This window comes from Procambarus clarkii, chromosome 30 (genome assembly GCF_040958095.1).
Source record: "Procambarus clarkii isolate CNS0578487 chromosome 30, FALCON_Pclarkii_2.0, whole genome shotgun sequence".
Classification (NCBI taxonomy): Eukaryota; Metazoa; Arthropoda; class Malacostraca; order Decapoda; family Cambaridae; genus Procambarus; species Procambarus clarkii.
This window is the reverse complement of record NC_091179.1, coordinates 14,893,292-14,914,303: the sequence shown is the minus strand read 5'-3', so window position 1 is coordinate 14,914,303 and position 21,012 is coordinate 14,893,292. Positions and strand designations below refer to the sequence as shown.

The following is a 21,012-nucleotide window of genomic DNA, read 5'->3' as shown; positions in this document are numbered from 1 at the left end:
GATCTAATAAGAGGTTAGTAAAATGAATATTAAAAATGCATTCTGTAATTAATCAGTTTATATCTTGGGTTATGCAACTGCCCCCACCTATTTATCCGAGATCTGAGGCCAACACCTGCCCAGAACAGAAAATAATGGCAGATTCAAATGCAATGTGAGAAATAAAGAACAATAGGCTAAAAGCAACAAACATTTTATAGTTTGATGTGGTAGTTTTAATAAATAATAAAATAAAATGATAATGAAGACTGGAATAGAATACATTCGATTCACCAGCCCATCCACCTGTTATAGTATATATATACTGTATATCAACGTACAACAAAATTAGAAAGTAGAAATCGGCACTATTGAGTTGGACAAACCGGAAAACTATTTTCTACTTATGTTGCAAAGACAAACTTAACTAACCTAATCTAGCTACCCTTGGCCTAATACATGCTATCTGTGGCCATCTTTATAGGCAGATAGCCTCAGATAATCCCTTAACATTCAGATATTTCATATTTATCTAATAAAACGCTTATCGAGTGCAGAAGTATCAGCCTGGAAAAAGTGAAAATTAAAACTATTTCATACACAGTACACAAAAATGTCACTAGTTCAGTGATTTATAATTCACACTACAGTACTGTACACATATAGCATCAATGTTAAAATGTAATTTAACATTACCCCGGTACCCATATAACATGTATATATATTAGATCATCAGCCATCTAAAAGCAAGACAAAGAGTACAGTATTTAAAAGCAAGGGTGAAATAACTGCACGGCTTACCATGAAGTTGGCTTGAAATTACAAATGTAACAGTATTAAGAACCAGGTGAAAAATACAAACGAACAACATACCTTTCCTTCATTCTTAGCATTTGTGATTCCATTTATATGATTAGCTGCAGTGGGAATCTTATCACTAATGTCCGTTTCCTTGAGTGGATCAATCAAATCCAATATGATGTTTTTGTTATCTCCACTATGTTTCTTTTTAACCCTTTTTTCTTCTTTCTTTACTTTTTTAGTTTTGTCTTTTTTGCCTTTATTTCTTATTTTCTTAACTGGAGTTCCTAGTGGCATGAAGTTAGCCTCATCACTGCCCTCTGATTTTCTTTGTGTGTGCACTTCATGATGGGTCCTAGTTGGAAGAACTTCATTTGGTGACAAAGGTCTGAAGAAAAACATAGAATAATATAAACAACAATTACAGCATATCAACATCTATCTATAAACACTTAGGCCCTTCACCAAGAACTCTGATGTACTTGTGACAAATTCCAGAATGGCCTACAGAAGTAATTAATCTGACAAAATGTACCTTTTTTGCCAGGATTCAAGCCTCCAGATTTCCCATACAAATATTATTAAATTAATTTAATAAAATTAATTTAAAATTATTACTATTAATTAAATTGTTAAATTTATTAATTAAATTATTGGAACTTCTATGATTAAATTCTCTAAGCCTTACAATAAAACCAGAATGTTTGAACTGTAAGCAGAAAATTATGAGGATATCGACAAAAAATCTGAAAGAAAATGTCAATTGGCTTTTGTTTTAATTATTATTATTATTAATGCTGAAGTCATCAATTTAAATTCAGCCATTTAAAATGCCTGGTATGGATCCTTATCCTGAGTTCCAGTACCAAATTCCTCCTGGACAATCAAGGCTTCTTGATTATTATGATTCAGATTATCAAGGTCACACTATATTATGATTTGGGAAGACTTGCTAAGTCATTGTGCCTCAAGCTAGCAGCAAAACAATAGCAAAATGCAAAATAAAGTAGAGCACTGTACTTGTACTGTAATCTACTGTTCTGCATTGAGTGTGATGACACTCAAGACTTAACTAGACTTAGTAAGAAGTAAGTAAGTAAGTCATTGTGCCTCAAGCTTAGCAGCAAAACAACAGCAAAATGCAAAATAAAGTACAGCACTGTACTTGTACTGTAATCTACTGTCCTGCATTGAGTGTGATGCAGCAACAGCTCCTCAGGGTAAGGTAAATGGAAGTTATAAAATAAGCACCACATATATACCGTATATACTATATTATGATGTATTCCATTTTGGGTTAGAAAAGGATGAAGGACTCACTCATCAAGATTAATATCCAGAGCTCTGTGAGGATCATCTTCTGGTCGATCATCTATTTCATTATCATCAGACAGATGAGCCCCTTCAGGCATCTCCCCAATGTCAGTATTTACTACATGTAGCTGATGAACTTCCTGTTAGATAAAGACAATACATTACATGGTGAATAATTCATCATTGTCTAAAATAATACAAGTTAGACAACATAGGATTACAGAATGCAATGCTTGTGATTTCAATCTATACATTACAGTGGCATACTGTGATGTATAGTATCATCATCACTGTATAGTATCATCACCTCATCACTGCTGGATGATGCCTGTCCTTTCCTTTTACTACGCTTCTTCTGTTTCTTGTGTCGCTTCTTTCCACCATCTTGCCACCCATCAACCACTTGGTACTTATCTAACGATGTCATGCCTGTTAAAAATGAAAAACAGACAGAGATAACAATCATTAAGTACTGTACAGTAGTGTTAAATGGCGTCGTAAGAACAAATTTTCATTTAACATTAGTTTCTATTCTAAACAATAAATTTACTTAAATAAAAATGAATGCCTGGCTTCATATGAAAAATGGGATTTATCAAGCTCATAAATGCAAATTCAAAAACTTTATTTTACTCAATGTACAACAATCTTATAAATTTGAATTGATGAGCTTGATCCATCCCATTTTTCTTGAGAAATTTTCTTTTATTACAAGTTATTTTACCATAAAACCATCTAGAAGCTTCAAATTTCATACAGTAGTCAGTGTCTCTTTCACACGGCTTAAGAACAATACTTCATTATTCACTGCACAGAAAGACAATTTGACAATGTCAATGAGTCCAGTAAATAAACTTTAATACATTATTTGCAAATATTTTGACATCAGAAGAAATTGTTTCATACATAAATTCATTTAACGTTCTAACCACCTCCACTCTTTCAAGCATGCATTCCACAATGCATTTCCATTTAACAACTTTCTAATTTCACATTTACTTAACTTATTTCTATCAACATCCATCCTTGTAATTCTAACTAAATTTAACCCTTATTTTAACACTGGGATGCCAGTAAATTAAAACCCAGGGTTTGATGAAGGATGAACTCAGGAACTGGAAATGTGTGCAAATATCAGAGGCCCAATGAAGATGGGTAATGTCCAGACAGTAACAAGCAACCAACACTGTCAAACTATCAAAAACCTCAAGCCCAATAATAATTGTAAACATATTAGAAAAGAAAGCAGCAATAGCACATTTGTAAACATGTATGTGGATGCACATCATGTTGGCTAAATCGAACTACATGGCATGACCTGAGAAAGCTTAGCTTTGGGGTAGGACACTTAAGTAAAGAAAATTGGCAACAAGACTAACAGCTCGAGAAGCACAAGTTACCATGGTGAAGCATACCGCTTCATCATGGTAACAGAACAAATGACATGATGAACACCTGGCTGACAAACCAACTGTTAACCATGAAAAACAAAAGGCACCATGAAAAACAATCAAATATAGAGAATGGTTTGAGTTCAGTCCTCAAGGGTGGTAATTCCAGGAACAATGTTTACACATTGTAATTAATACTAGCTTAACTAACCTGGTATCTTCAGGGAAACATTTAAGTCTATTGCTGTAACAGGAATTTCATCTACTTGTATACTATTATGATTTGGCCGTGGAGAAGAGAGAGCTGATGATTTAACATAGTAAGGGTTGCTAGCTTGTTCTGCTCTCCTGGCATCCCGAAGCTGAAACAAAGAATTAGTTTTGTTAGTACAGTATATTAAAAATTTGGGATATACAGAATTCATAGAAAATTAATTACACAGCTCACTTTAAACACACACACAAACATTTGTCTTTTCAACTTACCTATAATCATTCCAAACACTAACCACTTCCCTTAACCAGCACACATTGACAAGCCCCACTAAGCACAAATTCTGTTGGTCAGGTTTTAACCCTATGTTTATCTTCCCTGGTAACACACTCATACACAAGACTTGCACAAGCCTTTCCTTCATACTTTTAGACTAAAAATCAGGTAGATGGGAATTCAAAGGAAGCTCACCTTTTGTCTTAATAAATCACATCTTTTCCTGAATCCTACATTTGTCAAAATTGCTGAAATTTTAATGTGCCAACCAATATTTGTTCCCAGCCAAATGGAGTGAATATTTGTACCAAACCACATACGACTATAAAAACATGTCTAATCTATGACAAAAATATCCAAGACCTTAACTATCTTTTCATTTATTGCCAATCCACATTTAGCCAACATGCATTAACCACCACACCAAACCTTCCAACTATAATCTTCACCTTTATATTTCAATATTCAGAATTTCTCTTCAGTATGTCACACCTTTATCTTCATTTTAATGTTAGTGAATGATCCTTAATTCCCTGTTGTGTTTCCCTGTGTTGTATATGTACTGTACATAAAGGAATAATATAAAAGTGCACACACTGGCAGCAAGTGGAACAGTAAATGTTTTCTAAAATTCCCGACGAGTCAACTTACGGAAAAATTATAAAAAATTTCAACAAATTTGGTTATGACTATATTACCTCTCAAAAATGCATTGATGAACAAATATCATTTCACACTTTTCATTTATAACTTCACATTTAACTTCCAAGAAAATATTTAACCTTACCTCAATTGTTTTGTATAGCTTACGACTAATCTCTACACTTGCGACAATTTAATACATTTCTGCATATTACATATTTATCTCACTTTTACACTTTCAACCTAGTAATTTGTTCATTATGTCAACCTAGAAATTTGTTCATTATCTCGCTTTTCCTTTCAACCTAGTAACCAACGTAAATTTTCAACAAGATATAAATCTAATTAGATACTGATTTGTTGCCATATCATCAACATATGTGCCTCTAATGGAGATATTTCTCATAAAAAGTTTATTTTCAGTGAATCACACAGTGAATTCAGCACCAGTGATTTGGTGCTGAAATCAAATTAATCAAATCAAATGAAAATAAATCAAACAAAGCCTTGGCCATCTTGCATGAACACTTACTTTCTGCAGTTCTTCTTCTGAGGGCTCATACTTCTCCTTTCTATTTTTATAGGAAGAATCTGCTTTGACAAATATTTCTTTCTTAATAGTATCATCATTTTCCTCTTCACTTTCTGAAGGTGGATCATTAATCCAAGCATCCAAATCAAGACTGGTAAAAGAAAAGGAATCATTTATAGTAGAATTAATTATCTGAATAAAGTGTAAATGAACACACACATTTGCACATACAGTATTTTTACACACACACACACACACACACACACACACACACACACACACACACACACACACACACACACACACACACACACACACACACAGAAAAATTACATATTTAATATATAGTTTCAATGGATTATGGGGTTTAGACGTAAGTTAAGCACTGAAATACCGAGGTAATTCTGCACAAAAAAATTAAGACAGTTGTAATTAATTTTAATGTTGCACTTCATATTTTTATATATTTTCTCTAACTCCTTTTTTTCTTGAATAATTGCTAGATATTTGTATGATAAAACACAGTTTCCTATCTCCAGTTAGACTGTTTCAAACAACAAAAACTGTTCAACACTGCATTTACACATCCTTCCTGGGGTTTTCCTTCATTAACACCTCGCCAGTCAATGTTCTAATATTAAAGGACAATGATGTAATACTGCATCTGAAATTCAGCCATGTTTAAAGTTTACTATTTTTTATATTAAAATAAAAAGAATCATAAGTGTTTTTTTGTCTCAAAGTATAATATGTGCAAACATGTAAGCTAATATAAAGTTCTTTTGCATTAAATATCCAAAAATAGAAAGAAAACTAAACCAGAAAACTCCCTTGAACAAAAGTTGTTCGAACCGATTCACTGGAGGTAAACTCCACTGTATCAGACATTTAATGTATCAGAAATTTAGGCTTCGAGTGTAAATAAAAAGTTCTATTTCATGCAAGCCACTTGGTAACTACCTTAGGCAAATGTCCAGCTTCTTCCCCAGATATTACTTTACTGTGATCATGCTAAGCATTGCCAAACCGAGTGCACCTGGAATCGTAACTTTACCTAAACAAACGCAGGATCAATGCTCCAGTGAAACTCCAAAGCTAATGCTCCAGGAAAGTAGGATACTACAAATAACTTCAGTACCACCAAAGCAAGATACAGGTAACACAATTATAATCGACCTAAACAAAGGGGGCTCAATCTTAATGACTTGTCCAAGCAAACAACCCAATAGAGTAGGGCATAAATGTAGTACTGTACAATATAGGAAAATATACTGTTGCAGTACAAAGACTAAATGCAACAGAGGCAAACCTAAAAAGGAAGATGTAGCAAGTAAATGAACAAGTATTCAGGTCTCGTCCAGAGCATTAATTGCTATGAGAAGTCAAGAGTTCCCTCCGAAAGAGAAATCTCATGAATGAGCTACCAAGATTGCATAAAGATGATAAGTGCATTACCAGGTGGTGAATGCTCAGGGCACTAGAAATAATGAGAACACCCCCACAAGCATCAACTGAGCAACATAGGCAACAATAAAACTAATTTACACACTGGTCCCCTTGATTGGCAAATCAGAGTAAGTGCCTGGCATATTGAGGTGCCATCCCCAAATGCCCACTAGAAGGGGCAATTACATCTAGTGGTGGGTTGGGATAGGTACCACAAAGCCATTAAACAATTTAGGAAAGCAACACTGGGCAGTCTCTTTAAAGTCAAATCTTGTTTTGAAGTATTGTGTGTTCAATTGAATATACCCTCTGATGGTCATTCCAGGCTAGACTGAATTTTTCAAGACTATCCTTGCTCCCATTCACGTCCTGGAAAAGGTAGCCTGAAAAGATCTCAGAGATATCAGGAATGTGAATGTCACACTGATCAAACTGATCCATTTGCTGAATAGAGCAGTAAAGTGATTCACACTTACAAATTACCTATAACTTATTTAAGAGACAGGAAAAGAAAAAAGCAACCTAGTGAATGGTGGATTGATATTGGATTATATACAGTACAATATGTAGAAATTATAGAATTAAAAAATAATGATTAATTCATACTGCTGATAGAGCCAAGCTTTTCTAATGTATATCAGTCAAATTTTGAGTGAATGATAGGTTAATACTTAGGCCAAAAGAAAACTGCAAGGTAGGCATAAAAACTTTGATATCTATGTTCCTTACCCATCTGGCACAGGTACTTTCTTCTGAGCTTTAGGAGCCACTGGATTAAGTTCACCTGTTATCAGAAGAGTCAGATCTGTTCCTACTTTATCTCCATGCTTGTGGCACTTTTGAACGTAAGTCACAATATGAACAATACAGGATGCGCGCTCCTGAACCTCAAGATCACCAGATGACACAAACACTGGTAAACGCTCCAAGAGTAGATTTGTCACCTATTTAACAGAATAGAGAAAAACATTTATGTATGAGTAATGAAAAATTACATTTACACTGTATATCACAAGATAAAGGTTGATGGAATGTAATACTCTATAACTTACGGAGGAGTGGAGCAAATAAATAAATGACTAAATGTTTAACTGTTCTGCACTATATTGGAAAGTGGGTCAGACTAAAAAATAAAGCAGCAATTTTTGAAGTTACTCATGACTGATTATGAATCTTACTTAACCTAAAGATTGTAAATATGTTGGATACAATACCAATGGGGGGGGGGAAGGGGGGGAGGGAAAAGGAGGGAGGCACACTGCTATTTGTATACAGGTCTATAGGATCCTACACTATTTGGATACAGAATTTTTTCTTTAAATACTCTGTTCATACATGCTCATATCTAAATTTATTGTACACAGAGCAATGCCACACAGACTTCACCTTAACTGGATATACAGCATGTACAGTAATTTTTCTCCTGACAATTTTCTAAAAATTAAAAGATGCATTTCAAATATAGGCTGGAGAATACTATATTTTTATTTATATATAAAAAATATATGTAATTCAGTTATATTAGGTTGTTTCAATCACACTAGAGGAATCCGAGTAATCCTGGGCTAGAATATTGTATCAATCCACCCTGGCTAAGCGCCCTGGAAAGGCCACTCCAGACCGACAACCAGAGCACAACTTCATAATCTCCTGAGACTGACTGATGCCTACTACTACTATATTGTGGGGTATGAACTTGCTGGAGTAAATAGCACTAGCTGGCAGTAGTCTCAGAGGTGGGAAGGTAGTGGGGTGGTGGTGGTGGTATTAGTATGCCATTACATTTCTTTGACATATTTGCTTTCCCAACTGAAACTTGTGTCCTATTGTGTCAATTCAAAGAGGTTGTCCTTTTCTGCATTGCCAATTCCATTGCAAAGTTTGCAATTATATTTCCTCTGCTTTCTCTAAGGGTGCGAAAACGAGTTCCCTTAGTCTGTATATGTAGCTTAGTCCTCTTAACTTAGGCACTAGTCTTGTTACATACCTCTGCACTTTTACAAGTTTACTTTAGTGCTTCAGTAGGTGAGAGTTCTATTCCTGTGCAGAATCTAGTGCTGTTTAAACCAGTATTAGCCTCATACTGGCTATGTAGATGGTTTTAAAAGACCTTATTGAGAATGCTAAATGCAAATCTTGTGTTTGCCAGCATTCCATATGCTGCCAATGTTATGTTTAAACAATGTGTCTCTGGCATTAATATTTAAAATACACAACTCTCCCAAAACACATACGTCCTGTAATTGCCTTCCCCATAAGGCATAAATTCTTCTGGTCTCCTCTCTAATCTTCATTACCTTACACTTGTTGGTGCTGAACCCCCAAGACATATGTCTGCCTCCCACCTGGAGTTTAAGTCCTCCAAAACCACAATACAGTTCTAAGTTTTTACTTTTGTGTGTGTCAACTGTGCACAACATATATGAGCTCACATCCTTCGGATAGGTCTTTTTATGCAAATAAGAAATGGTAAACTAATGATGGTGGTGGGTCAGGTAAAAAAGGTAGGGAGAAGGTTTAAAAAGTGAGAAATACATTTACAGAAGGGTACTTGTACAAGAGAACCTGTGGTAACTGATTATGACAGGCTTCATTCACTAGGGTAAGGTTGCCAGTCACTGAAACAACTTTACGTTATTTGATGTGGAATAAAAATTTGGCTTTTATTGGGTATGAAGTGCCTTTCTGGGCATGATGCTCAGATATTCTCTAATGTAAGCTTATCGAGTGTCCCAGTGAACAGGCTCAAGATGGTCAAGGAAGGGTGACAATCTGCACTGGTACAGTAGGTGGTCTTTTCAAATGTCCAAGCCAATCGTGCAGAAGCTAGGGAGGTACTGGATAGAAACTGAAACCAGCTCAAGTCTCAGCAGAAAACTCACTTTACAGCAACAAATTAGGACAGCCCCCAGCTAGGCATCTATCCCCAATAACCATCCCTCCTTGCTATCCAATGCTCAACCATCACACATACTCAAGCCATTACAAAATGTCAATCTGTTCTATTACAAGCCTGTTTAATCAGACATTTTAAGTAGAAAAGCTCGGAAAAAATTATTCTGACAACTTGGTTAACTTAAAATGATCACATTATTTTTACCTCCTCTATCATTTCTGAATCTTCCTCCTCCTCTGCTGTAGCAATAATATGTGCATAAAGCTTGAGCATGTTGTGAACATATATTGCCTGGATGTGCCCTGGAAGAGACACCACCTTTCCCCTCACCATGGACTCCAGGGTAGCTTTTGGGTTTGCCAACAATCTGTAATAAGTTATGTATGTCACTGAATTTTTAATTTTTATATTCGAAAGCAATATAATTACAGGTAAATGTTTTAAACATTAAGTAAATGCATAAACAAGTACAGTACAACATTTCTTGCTCAATATAAATCATATCAATAATTACTAAGCTATCTTTTAATAATTTTCTATCAAATCTCAATTGTGTTAATATTGATAAGCCCAATATTATATACAGTATATAGATGAATTTCTCCATCAGCAGTCATGCCCATTCTTTGACTTCAGGCTTCAATAGAAAAACCAACCAGTATTAAAACAATACAAAAATATTATACCAGTATTTCACATTCTATCTGAAAGCACTATATAATATCTTCCCTTCACTATACACTATAAACCATTATTTAAACTAAGTGTAATTTAAGTAAATAAACCATTATTTAAAGTAAGTAATCTGCACTAACACCAATATGTACATATATAATATTTCATTCCATTCACCTGGGCTACTACTACTACTACTGAAGCTCAGTAGTAGTAGCAGTAATAGAAGCTCAGTATTTCCACGGAAGTGTAGATGACAATTTATATGACGTGGGCGTGGATCACTAATTCCTTTGAGCTTCAGTAGTAGTCAGGGAAAGTCAAAAATTCCAATTTGGCAGCAGGCTGCTGCTTCTGGAAATTTTCCTTAAGACTACTCATTAGCTCGGTTGATAGAGCTTCGGCCTCACACGCGTGGGGTCCACGGTTCAAGTCTTCTAGAGCCCAGGTGGATGGAATGTTTATTTCCACGAAAGTGTGGATGACAATTTATAATATTTCATTATTCATATCCATAGTTATTCATATCTATAGTTTTGCTATGTCAGCAGAATTTTCTAATTTATAAATTCTCTAAAATCAATACAGTACCTGATGACCAAACCACATACCAGAAGATGAAGAAACAACAAAGTTTTGGTCTGTCCTGGACCAAAGTCGATTCAATCACAATCGACAAAATGTGATTCAACCGAAATGTTGTCATCTCCATCTACTGGCATGTGGTTTGGTCATCATATCTTCAACCACATTAGTGACTCATCGTCTGCACATCAATACCTGCTCTACTCAGAAAGAAGTGACATATTTCACACAGTGGTCCTGCTCTGTTCAGCAATGTCTCTATGTATTATGGCCTATCTAAAGTTAATACACTCACATAATGACTTATATTATTAGAGGAGGACCACAGTAGTGTGTTATATTTACCAGTTTGTTACTGGTTAGGGATCTCCAGCAACTCTTCCATTTGAATTCAATAAATTTTGCAATACTTTCTACGTGTCCATGGGCAAGGTTAACAGTGCACCATGATTGGCTACTCCTTTTAATGCTTTATAAGCATCTTCATTTTCCTGTGCACCAATGTGATTAGGAACCCAACAAAATTGTACTGTCTTGAACAAATGGGTGATGTGGGTAAATTGTTTTTATAAAAATAATAACTGCTTTTTACACAAGTTTCTTACTATTATTACCACCCAATATTGTTGCAGTTCAAACTCTTAGCACTTAAATGTATTCAGCATCTGAACTACAGTTAAAATAAAATGCATAAAATTAAAATTACAATGTACTTACACTATACGTCTTGGTAGAACAATAAAACATAATACTGTACTTTAAATATTTTCCACTCACTTAGAAAACTCGCCACAGATCCAAGCTGCTGCATATAACACCTCTGCAATTGATGACCTGGCTGCAGCAGGCCCAACAATAACATGAGCGTTGTCGAGTAGCAGTGCCATCTGACCAACTGTGAATTCCCTAACAGCAACAACTCGAATAGCAACGTCCATCAGCTGACTGGCGATCAGGCCACCATGTTGGGTTCCTTCCATGCGGCACAACTCCACCAAGACACTTATATACCTAGAGAAAATGTATGAAATTTCACTGTAATGAATTTTTTATAAACAAAATAATATTTGATAACTTTCATATTCCAGCAAGCATCTATGGTGAATATTAAAATAATCGGATGCATGACTGACACCTTGACAATGTACTGTATTAAATAACAAAACTTACCACTCAAAGTTAGTAATATACTGGAAATTGTTCTGTGAACATATGAGTATAATCTTTTGCAGAAGTTCATCACGGTACATAGTTCCCTCTGCTCGATCCATGTGTGTCATTAAACGGCGGACTATTTCCATGACTGTCTTTTTAGTTACCTGAAAATTCAAAAAATATTTTTAGTGCATAAAATTTTAAACTAAACTTTTATGTGCTGATGACTCCCATAAACTGAACTAATTTATATTACAATGTTTATAATACTGCGCTGCACTTCGAAACTGATGTAAATAAATAATTACTGTAATGCTTTCACACACATTACATATTTATATGACTATCTTATGAGTCATAGTTAAAAGGACTAGAATTCTTTCTTTTAAAGCAGGGTAAAGAGAGAAATGTTGTCTACTACATGTTTAAACCCTGTACATCTAATCTCACCTTGCAATGTAAAAACACTATCTTGTTTAATTAAAAGCTATACCTGTATCGTAATGTAAATTACGATTTATATGTATTTAATGTAAATTAAAAGCTATACCTATACCTACTATACTTTATATAGCAAAATAAGAACCAGGTTTGCTGGTTATGTGAGGAGGTTCCCCATAAAGGTTGAACTGCAAGATTAGGCTGAAGCCATGTGCTGGAACACTAGGTATTCAGCATTAATTTAAATTTAATGCATTTATTTACATTGTTGTAAATATATCTCCTGCCATGTAACAAACAATATATTGAGTATATTGTGGCTAGTGCACTATTTTGTACTGGGTATAGGTATCCATAAACTGACAATTCATTAAATATGCAAATTGCTTGGTTTAACCTATTGAAGATATTTGTTGTACGTATTTAAAAAAAAAATTATGTATTAACAAAAGGAAAAATAAAATGGGTTCCTAACCTCCCTGATTTATATGTATACCAGTACAAATTCATATAACAGCAACACTGAATAAAAATTGTGCATGCAGTCATCAACATCACTACTACATTTTCCACCAGGTGACGAGAGAACTATAAAGATGTATGTATAACGATACAAAAATACCAGCCATCCATATAATTCAGCCTATACACTGCAGCATCACACAGAACCAGCACCATCACACTCCAGTAGTATATGCACAGAACCACCAGATCATGTCATACAACAATGTAAAATTTTTCCTGCAAGTTCTCAAATAAAATCAGTCATTCATTCATTCAAACCGATTCTAACCTTATTCCTTATCACTTCTCATATGCTGTTCATATATAAACCCAGCTTCTTAAAAATACACCCACACACTATCTGTCCATCTCTCTAGCCTTTTTCCCTCTCCTCCTACATTCAACTTTAACTGAATATACTTAACCACTATCACCCACTCATTGAAAATAATCAAACTATTTCAGTAAACTCTCCTCAGTCTAATTGTTTACCAACTTTAAACTAGACAATTATTCATGATATATTAATTTCTATTATCTATCCTCCTAACACTACAAATGTATCTCAGACTGATGATATATATTGCATTAATTCTAAGTTTAATGTAAACATGCCAGATCAGCACCACACTGCCAAAGAGAGGATGATGTAAAGTCTTAACTTGGAAGCAATGCTACATGCTCTTTGTAAAGATGGCAGATGATCTGCCCTACAAATCACAAGGTAAAATTATCAAACCTGAAAGTGTTCCTTAAACACCAAAAGCTGACCTTTTATATGAGTAAGGCAGATAAAAGTGGGTTGGTGCACCTGGAGAGAGGGGCCAGAAAAAAGTTGGCCGTGCTTGGGGAGATGAATTCTATCTGGTGATAGAATTCATCTCCCCAATCTGATCTGGTGGTCTGATCTGGCGGATAAACAACTGCTAGCGCTTTCATGGAACAACAATTGTATGTTTCCAAGATAGTCTGTGTCAAGTATAAACATCTAGTCCTGGAGCAAAGCATTAAGAGAAAATGTAAAGGGAAAACCATGAAGTGGAAGCCACAACCAAAACAAACTGAACTTGAATAAAGAAGGGACTGAGTGACTGGTTAAGCCATGTGACACCGAAAGAACTCATCATATATATATGGAGATCAGAGTAAATTTATATAAAAATACATAGCCATATTCAGTACTCACCAAGTTATACTTAAAGGGAATAAGCTACAACTCTAAGTTAGGTATTGCCTCTAAACCCTTAATTAACCGGTTCATAGGTTCTCGAGTCTTATGGGCAATAACTGAATTTTCAAACCAATAATTTTTAATGGAAGATGGAATATAAATAAACTCAATATACTGTTGTAATCTTAAACTTCTACTACTTACCATACCATAAAGGAGATCAAGAGCCCTGAGTCGAATAGATTCATCTTTGTCATCAAGGCACTGAAGGACCAGATCCTTGTGTGCCTGTACTGACTTTGGATGAGTCTTCAGGATTTTTGACATGGCCAGTAGACCCAGGTACTTCACTGTGTGTTACAGGATGACATTAATGGAGGAAAACACGTAAATGAAAACTCAAATTATAATTTCAATCATATGAAATAATTATGAATGCTCAAATATATGACTATGAACTCAACTTTCACAAATATCTCAAAGTAAGATAATTCAACCCCCACTGATTTCCTGTCATGAATTTTTCCACTCGAGTAAAATGCCTTACTTTAACTTTAGCAATACAGTATTTAAATCTTAATTGCCTTGATACTTTCCCACTTGTTAGTAGGTACCTGGCAAATGCACACAACTTTACTAAATTTAAATCCACCTTTATACAATAGATGTGTAATATACAGTATTGTATTACATTCCAAAAAGTATTCTAAGAAGTTAATACCCCACTTTACTTTTATATTGTCATTTTGTAACCAATATGAAAATACAAATACACTAATAGTTAGGAGTTCTTAACACAGTACCATTACTTGAGATGGTTTCCAGCAAGAATAGGGTCTGCAAGTGTACTGATCATGTGTTTTTATGGGGATTTGCAAAGGTAAACCTCATCAAAAATCCAGTGTTGAATGTAATGAAACTGCTCTTCCTAGATGAATCCTGGTGGCTCTCCGGGACCATGCCACCGAGATTGCTATGTGCAAATGGGTCACATCAGGCATGGAAGATCAGTTTGGCCTACTGGGACCAAAGCCAAAACCTTGCCCCTCCTCATAGGGGCACAAAGCAAATGACAATTTGCCACCACACCAGCAAAGCAGCCAGAAAGTCAGACAACTGGAGGGATAACAAAGACCTAAGCTTCAAAATTGTCAGGAAACTTCACATATAATTCATATGGAACAAGAGAAATATTCAAAACTTAAGCAGGGCCATTAGCCAAATACTGGGCTGCCAGGACCCTTTCAGAATGCCAAACCCCTGAGCCCGATTATCAGTCCAGGACATGATGGATTTACCTTTGCATTTAACAACAACAACAAATTATTGGACATTGATGAAAGTAACATTAACATTGGGCAATATATTTATGATATATAACAAAATAGAGCATAATATAATACTTATTATTTGTGGTATTATGTATTACTCGGCAATGCTATAAAGGCACCAGCTGCATATCCACTTTGTGGACACCTCTTACTACTATTCTTCTTTGAGTGTCTGACTGGTGCTTGTATCTCTATTACTGCATTATCCCTTAGTTCCAGAAACTGTTTTCCTTATCAACAAAACGTTCTTTTTTAAAAATTTGTCTAAAATCATTTTCTGAAAATATTTCGATGAAAGTTTCACGACGCTGAAGCCAATAAATTGGAGATTTGTTTAAAATTTTTAAGCTTTTTTTACTTTATTCAAATATTTTTCACTTCCGGGCTCTAAATATGCATGGTTTAAGAGTTAAGTAAAAGAAAGGGATGTCAGCAAACTAGGATGAATTCGAAGCCTCACATTGCTGCCAATAACCTGAGATGGCTCCACACTCAAAAAGAGACCAGATCCACAAACAAAAAATGGTCCGAATTCCACAAGAAGCACCGAAATAAATCTGCATAATCCACCGAGGAAAAACGTGGGAAGAAACTTCTAGAAATGTGGCTATGCTGAGGCACCATATAGGACTCCGGACCTGAACTCAAGGGGAGCAGCCAAACGATCATACTCATACACAGGAGGATACGAAAAGTTATCCCTTTGACACAAAAGACCCTTTGGAGAGGGATACCAAGTCTAAGAATGTTTGAAGGGCACCCATGGACACGCATCAGTTTACCCTTCAGCCCCAGAAACCTACCAGAAAAGCTCCGGAATAGAGCCATAACCTCACCCAACACTTGGGACAGAAAGGCGTCTTAAAAGGAGAAGGCTCAGAGTGTATGGGTCAGTTGTGAAGACAATAGTCCTGAAACCCAGGTGGGACCAGAAGGCTTAACTGCCTACACTGTCAATGTGGATGGGGCTACCCCCTAGAGAAGGCTGAACTACTTCCAGAGCTAAACCCTGCCCCAACTCTGAAACCCTCTGATGTTTCAGAGCCAGAATCAAGGGGGAGGGGGGGGGGGGGGTCAGAAGCAAGGCAAACCACACCTGTAGGGATAAGAAAGAAGAGGCACAGACTTAGTCCAGGTGGAGATCACCAACATCTCCAATTCTGGGTCCAACTCTGGGCTAACCAACCAACCACAATGCCATGAACACCTAACACTTACAAAACCTAGCTCTCAAGGTGGCCACTGCCTGAAATAATTCTACACAAGTTGAATCAGTCAATGTGGAGATCCAAAGAGAACAAACCACACACAGTTCAGGATCATAGGTGTTACCGACCCAACAGGCAGCATGACAGGCAAAAAGAATGACTATCGTCTGGTAACAAAGACAATGATCCCCTTTTAAACTCTCATATGTAGCAAGTGCAGGCTTGATGGGCCAAACCAACCATACCAAAGACCCACAAGGGAATTACCAGGGCCTGAAGGTAGCTAGCCAACCAGGACACCCTGGCACTGTGCCCACTTGCCGGAAGACAGACACCAAGCACAGTCAAAACAACCAGGCTACAACTAGCATCTGCAGTGTGTTGTATAAACAAACAAGCCCCAGTGCTCCAGCACAATCAACAATGCCCACAGCCGAGGCTCCAAGCAGAGGAGCAAAAAACAAGTGAATATCCCTAAGTGACGTCTTCTTTCCAGTGGCCTTGCCTCTCGGAGGATAAACACCCAAACGCATTAGAGAAGATATCTCTGTCAATGTAGGAGCTATGCTAGTGGGCACCCTGGGAAGGAGCTCAAAGTGCATGCACTCCAGAGCATAAAGCCATGCAAGCAGGATAAGAAAAAAAACATGCTTTTAAAGCAAAAACTAAAAAGAACAGTACAAAGCAAATGGACCTCCTCAGGAACAAGTCCATAGACAGCCAACGCCAAGCTTGAAGCAGGCGCTTGCCATGTTTGAAAGACCCAGAACACTACTGTTAATTCATTCATCAATGAATGAACTGGCAAGGAAAATGGCTGCACGCAGCAGCAGGGCTGCCTGATAGTGGCATATGGTACTGTGAGTTTGTGCAAATTCTGAATGCTTCTCTTGATACGAGTGAATCATTTGCAGAGTTGTTTGGCAATTTTGAGGCTTAGGCTTTTATAAGAACTTAAGTCATCCAGTTAGCTGTAACAATTCTCTAACTTTCTGGATGAATTTCCAAGTATAGGAGCAAATTGTCACTTGCTTTGCAGCTCTGAGGAGGCTAGGTTTTTGTTCTAGTCTACCTTTAGGCCAAAATGAACTTCTGAGTCTGAAGCGAGCCATTTGCATGGAGAAATGTCAGCAAGATAGCCTCGGTGTCACCAGGGGCTCCCCCAGAAAAAGTATTTCCAGTTATCTTCAGGTTATCAAATTTAATCAGTCATCATTTAAAATCATTTTAAAGCCTCCATTCACTTTGCATAATTATTGTTGCACTTTTGTAATTGTTGAGTACTTAAGCATTTTTGTAAACATGAATGCTCTAGTGACACTGACTCACTTATTATTAATTGTGTATTTTTCACTACAAAATATATAAGCTCAACATTCTACCAATTTCCATAATCAACAAAATTTCACTCTTTCTGCCAACACATTGTATTGATACCTTATTGACTAACTCAATTCTCATACCACTACTATTGGTCTTTTTGTTTCTAATTGGTGGTTAGTGAACTTTTCCTCTCAAGTCAAAGATTTAACCAAAACTTACAAAATATATTCTCTCTACTATCATATATGGCATTCGCCTTCCTAATATCTGAAGCTACATCTTAAATAATATATATGAACTTTGTAAAGACAAAAATTAACAGACCAAGTCTGCAAAATAATTTTGTTTTCCAACACAAACATATTCCAAGGCATTGCACAACAAGTGTTGCACTCTCATATATATATCCCACCTTTATACATATACATAAACAGTACAGTCAGACCTTACGATGTGAGAGTTTGGTACAGGATGGGTAAAATTCACTGTACACAGAAGGCACTAATGTAAATATTCACTAGAAGCAACGTAAGTTTGCCAAATGCAAGCGAGAGAATACTTTCTTGTACAGTGTTTGCTCAACTTTTTGGAGTATACTGTGACACCTTGGCATTTTGTAACACATGCAATATATACTGCATGCAAGATGCCCACAGCAACAAAAGGTAATGTAAGGTTTACTCTCATTTATGTAATTGATGAGTTTACAAAGTAACTTTATAATATACAGTTTATTTGTGGCATTGGAGTGGAAGGATAACTTTGTAATACAGGTGCTGTAATGTTCTGATGGATGTTTCTAATGAGTGGAACAGTGGACTTGGGGCACATTCTTGAGACCCCCCTTATTTTTTACATGACCTTTATTTTCATTTTTTTTTTTTTGCACAAATTTGCTCAAGAAACTTCCCAGAATGCATCCCTTGTACATAGCGAGGGATAATTGCATACATGGTAATTAATTATAAAACAGAATATATACATTTTCCTGTACTCATTTAATTATGCACATTAACATGCAAGCATGCACTTATCCTCTATTACCCATTTAATTATCACATTCACACCACCAAATCACCAACTTCAAAGTACTATACATGTTTTCTCTCCCTTCCTAAATCATTAGAGTAAACCATCAGTGATTAGTTCTACCTGGGCCAACTCCTCCTCATAACCAAGAGCCTACAATTATTACTCCAAGAGTATACACATATATATATATATATATATATATATATATATATATATATATAAAAAAGGTCTAATATCGCACATACTGAAATACCTGAGCTTGGGTGGGGGGAGGGGGGAGCACATTTACCCAAAGGGAGGAAATACTAGTACATATTAATCAAAGGAATAAATGGGCACCTCCCGTCAAACACACGATGAAACTACGACGTTGCTACAACATTCAACCGAGTTTTAACACTTCCTTAGAAGTTGTAACAACCAATATAACAAGTTGTAACAACATTCTAATACGTCAATAAAAACTTTATAGCAAGATGTAACAACTTTATTTACAAGTTGTAACAAGCGGAAAATAGGGACAGTTGCGTTGTGTGTTTGCAGGGGCTGTGATGAAGGTAACAGCATGCTTATCTACGAAGAAATAATATGCATAAAAACTCACCTTCTGAGTAAAAATGTTTGTACAGTACTATATAATCCTTAATGCTGTATTGTATAAAGAGTAGGTCTATACCGGCACAATACTTGTACAGTATTCATTTAAATTGGCCACCACTTGGGACTTTTTCTTCCTTAACTCGACAGATAATGATTTTTATAGAACACAAAAATTATAATATAAGATTTCTTTTCCTTACCCAATATTTTGATACACGCACGCACACATGCACACAATACTGTATTTACAAGGCCAAAATTAAATTATGCAAATGTGTTCCATCTCTCAAGGAGGCATAAATTAACAAAATAGGAGAGGTACAAGGACATGCTACTAAAAGGCTTCCAGATTTAAAGATCAAGAGCAATGAGAAGAGGCTGGAGGTATTAAACAACACAAAGCTAGCAGATAGAAGGAAAAGGGGGCAATATGATAACCACAGGAATTGACAAAGATGACAAGGAGGAATTTTTAAATTTGTAACTTGAACAAGAGCCCACAGAGTCAAGCTAAGAAAACAAAGGTGCCAAAGAATATATGAAAGTTTTTTAGGAACATAGTTAAGGAAAATTGAAATAATTTATTTGAGATCATAGTGTATGACAAAACCTTCAAACTTCAAAATGTTGTCTAACAGAAATTAGAGAGAATGTAAAACACCACAACCATAGATAGCACAGGCGAGGCCACCTGGGCAATGACCGGGCCGCAGGGAAGGCCAAGCCCCGAAACCAACTCAAGGAACGGTAACTCATCTTCCAACTATATTTTAAAAATCTACACTCATTGCTTCATGCTCCATCATGCTACTTTGTTTCACACCATTGCACGCAAACACTTCCCATATCCCTTGCCACAAAGAAAACATGATTTTGTTCTAGTAAATATATAAATTTACCCTCTACATGTCTTTAGTAATGAAAACTAGTATTACCCTCTACATGTCTTTAGTAATGAAAACTAGTATGATGTATTAAATGTAGTGATACACCTCTTTCTTTGGAGTCCCTGAATTATCCACTTCTGACCTTCCAAACCTTAGGTACTGCATCAGGCTTCAACGAATCACAAGCACCTACTGAAGACCAAGACCAGAATCTGGCCCCCTCAATAGAGGCATAAAGGAGTCTAGGAATACAACCACCCCAGTACCAAAGAAAAGACCATCAGTAATGAAGAACTCTTAAAAAAAAAAAAAAACTGCTTGGACAACATTTGTAACCCTGATTCAAACTATGTATGTTCGCAATTGTTGCCGAGGTCCACAGCTAGTTAGCACCACCCCTTCACCTGACCTTTCTGAGCAGAATCCCAGGTTGTATAACTTATAGCAGGTCAGGGTGGTACAGTGGTAGAGGCCGTGGCTGGCAGTCCATTGGTCACGGGTTCGAATCACTGAAGAGCTTCAATTGACTTTCTCATTGATATATCACGTTAGTGTGACTTCTCTGTGTAATTGATGTTGGGGCATACGGTGTTGACCTATTTTACCCAC

The 21,012-nt window shown here is 36.2% G+C and overlaps 1 protein-coding gene across 2 annotated transcripts in view; it reads right to left on the bottom strand.

Moving 5' to 3' along the window:
* g (adaptor-related protein complex 3, delta 1 subunit-like garnet) overlaps positions 1–21,012 on the bottom strand; it is a 72,362-nt gene that overhangs the window by 12,731 nt on the left and 38,619 nt on the right. The window contains exons 10-19 of one of the 2 annotated variants that reach the window (XM_045754131.2): positions 14,227–14,372; positions 11,922–12,070; positions 11,529–11,762; positions 9,696–9,858; positions 7,325–7,539; positions 5,150–5,300; positions 3,697–3,847; positions 2,402–2,523; positions 2,101–2,234; positions 853–1,168 (exon numbers count right to left, since the gene is read on the bottom strand). In XM_045754131.2, coding sequence (XP_045610087.1) covers positions 853–1,168; positions 2,101–2,234; positions 2,402–2,523; positions 3,697–3,847; positions 5,150–5,300; positions 7,325–7,539; positions 9,696–9,858; positions 11,529–11,762; positions 11,922–12,070; positions 14,227–14,372 — 1,781 coding nt within the window. The remainder of the gene's footprint in view (positions 1–852; positions 1,169–2,100; positions 2,235–2,401; positions 2,524–3,696; positions 3,848–5,149; positions 5,301–7,324; positions 7,540–9,695; positions 9,859–11,528; positions 11,763–11,921; positions 12,071–14,226; positions 14,373–21,012) is intronic. The other variant, XM_045754132.2, reaches the window with a different exon arrangement.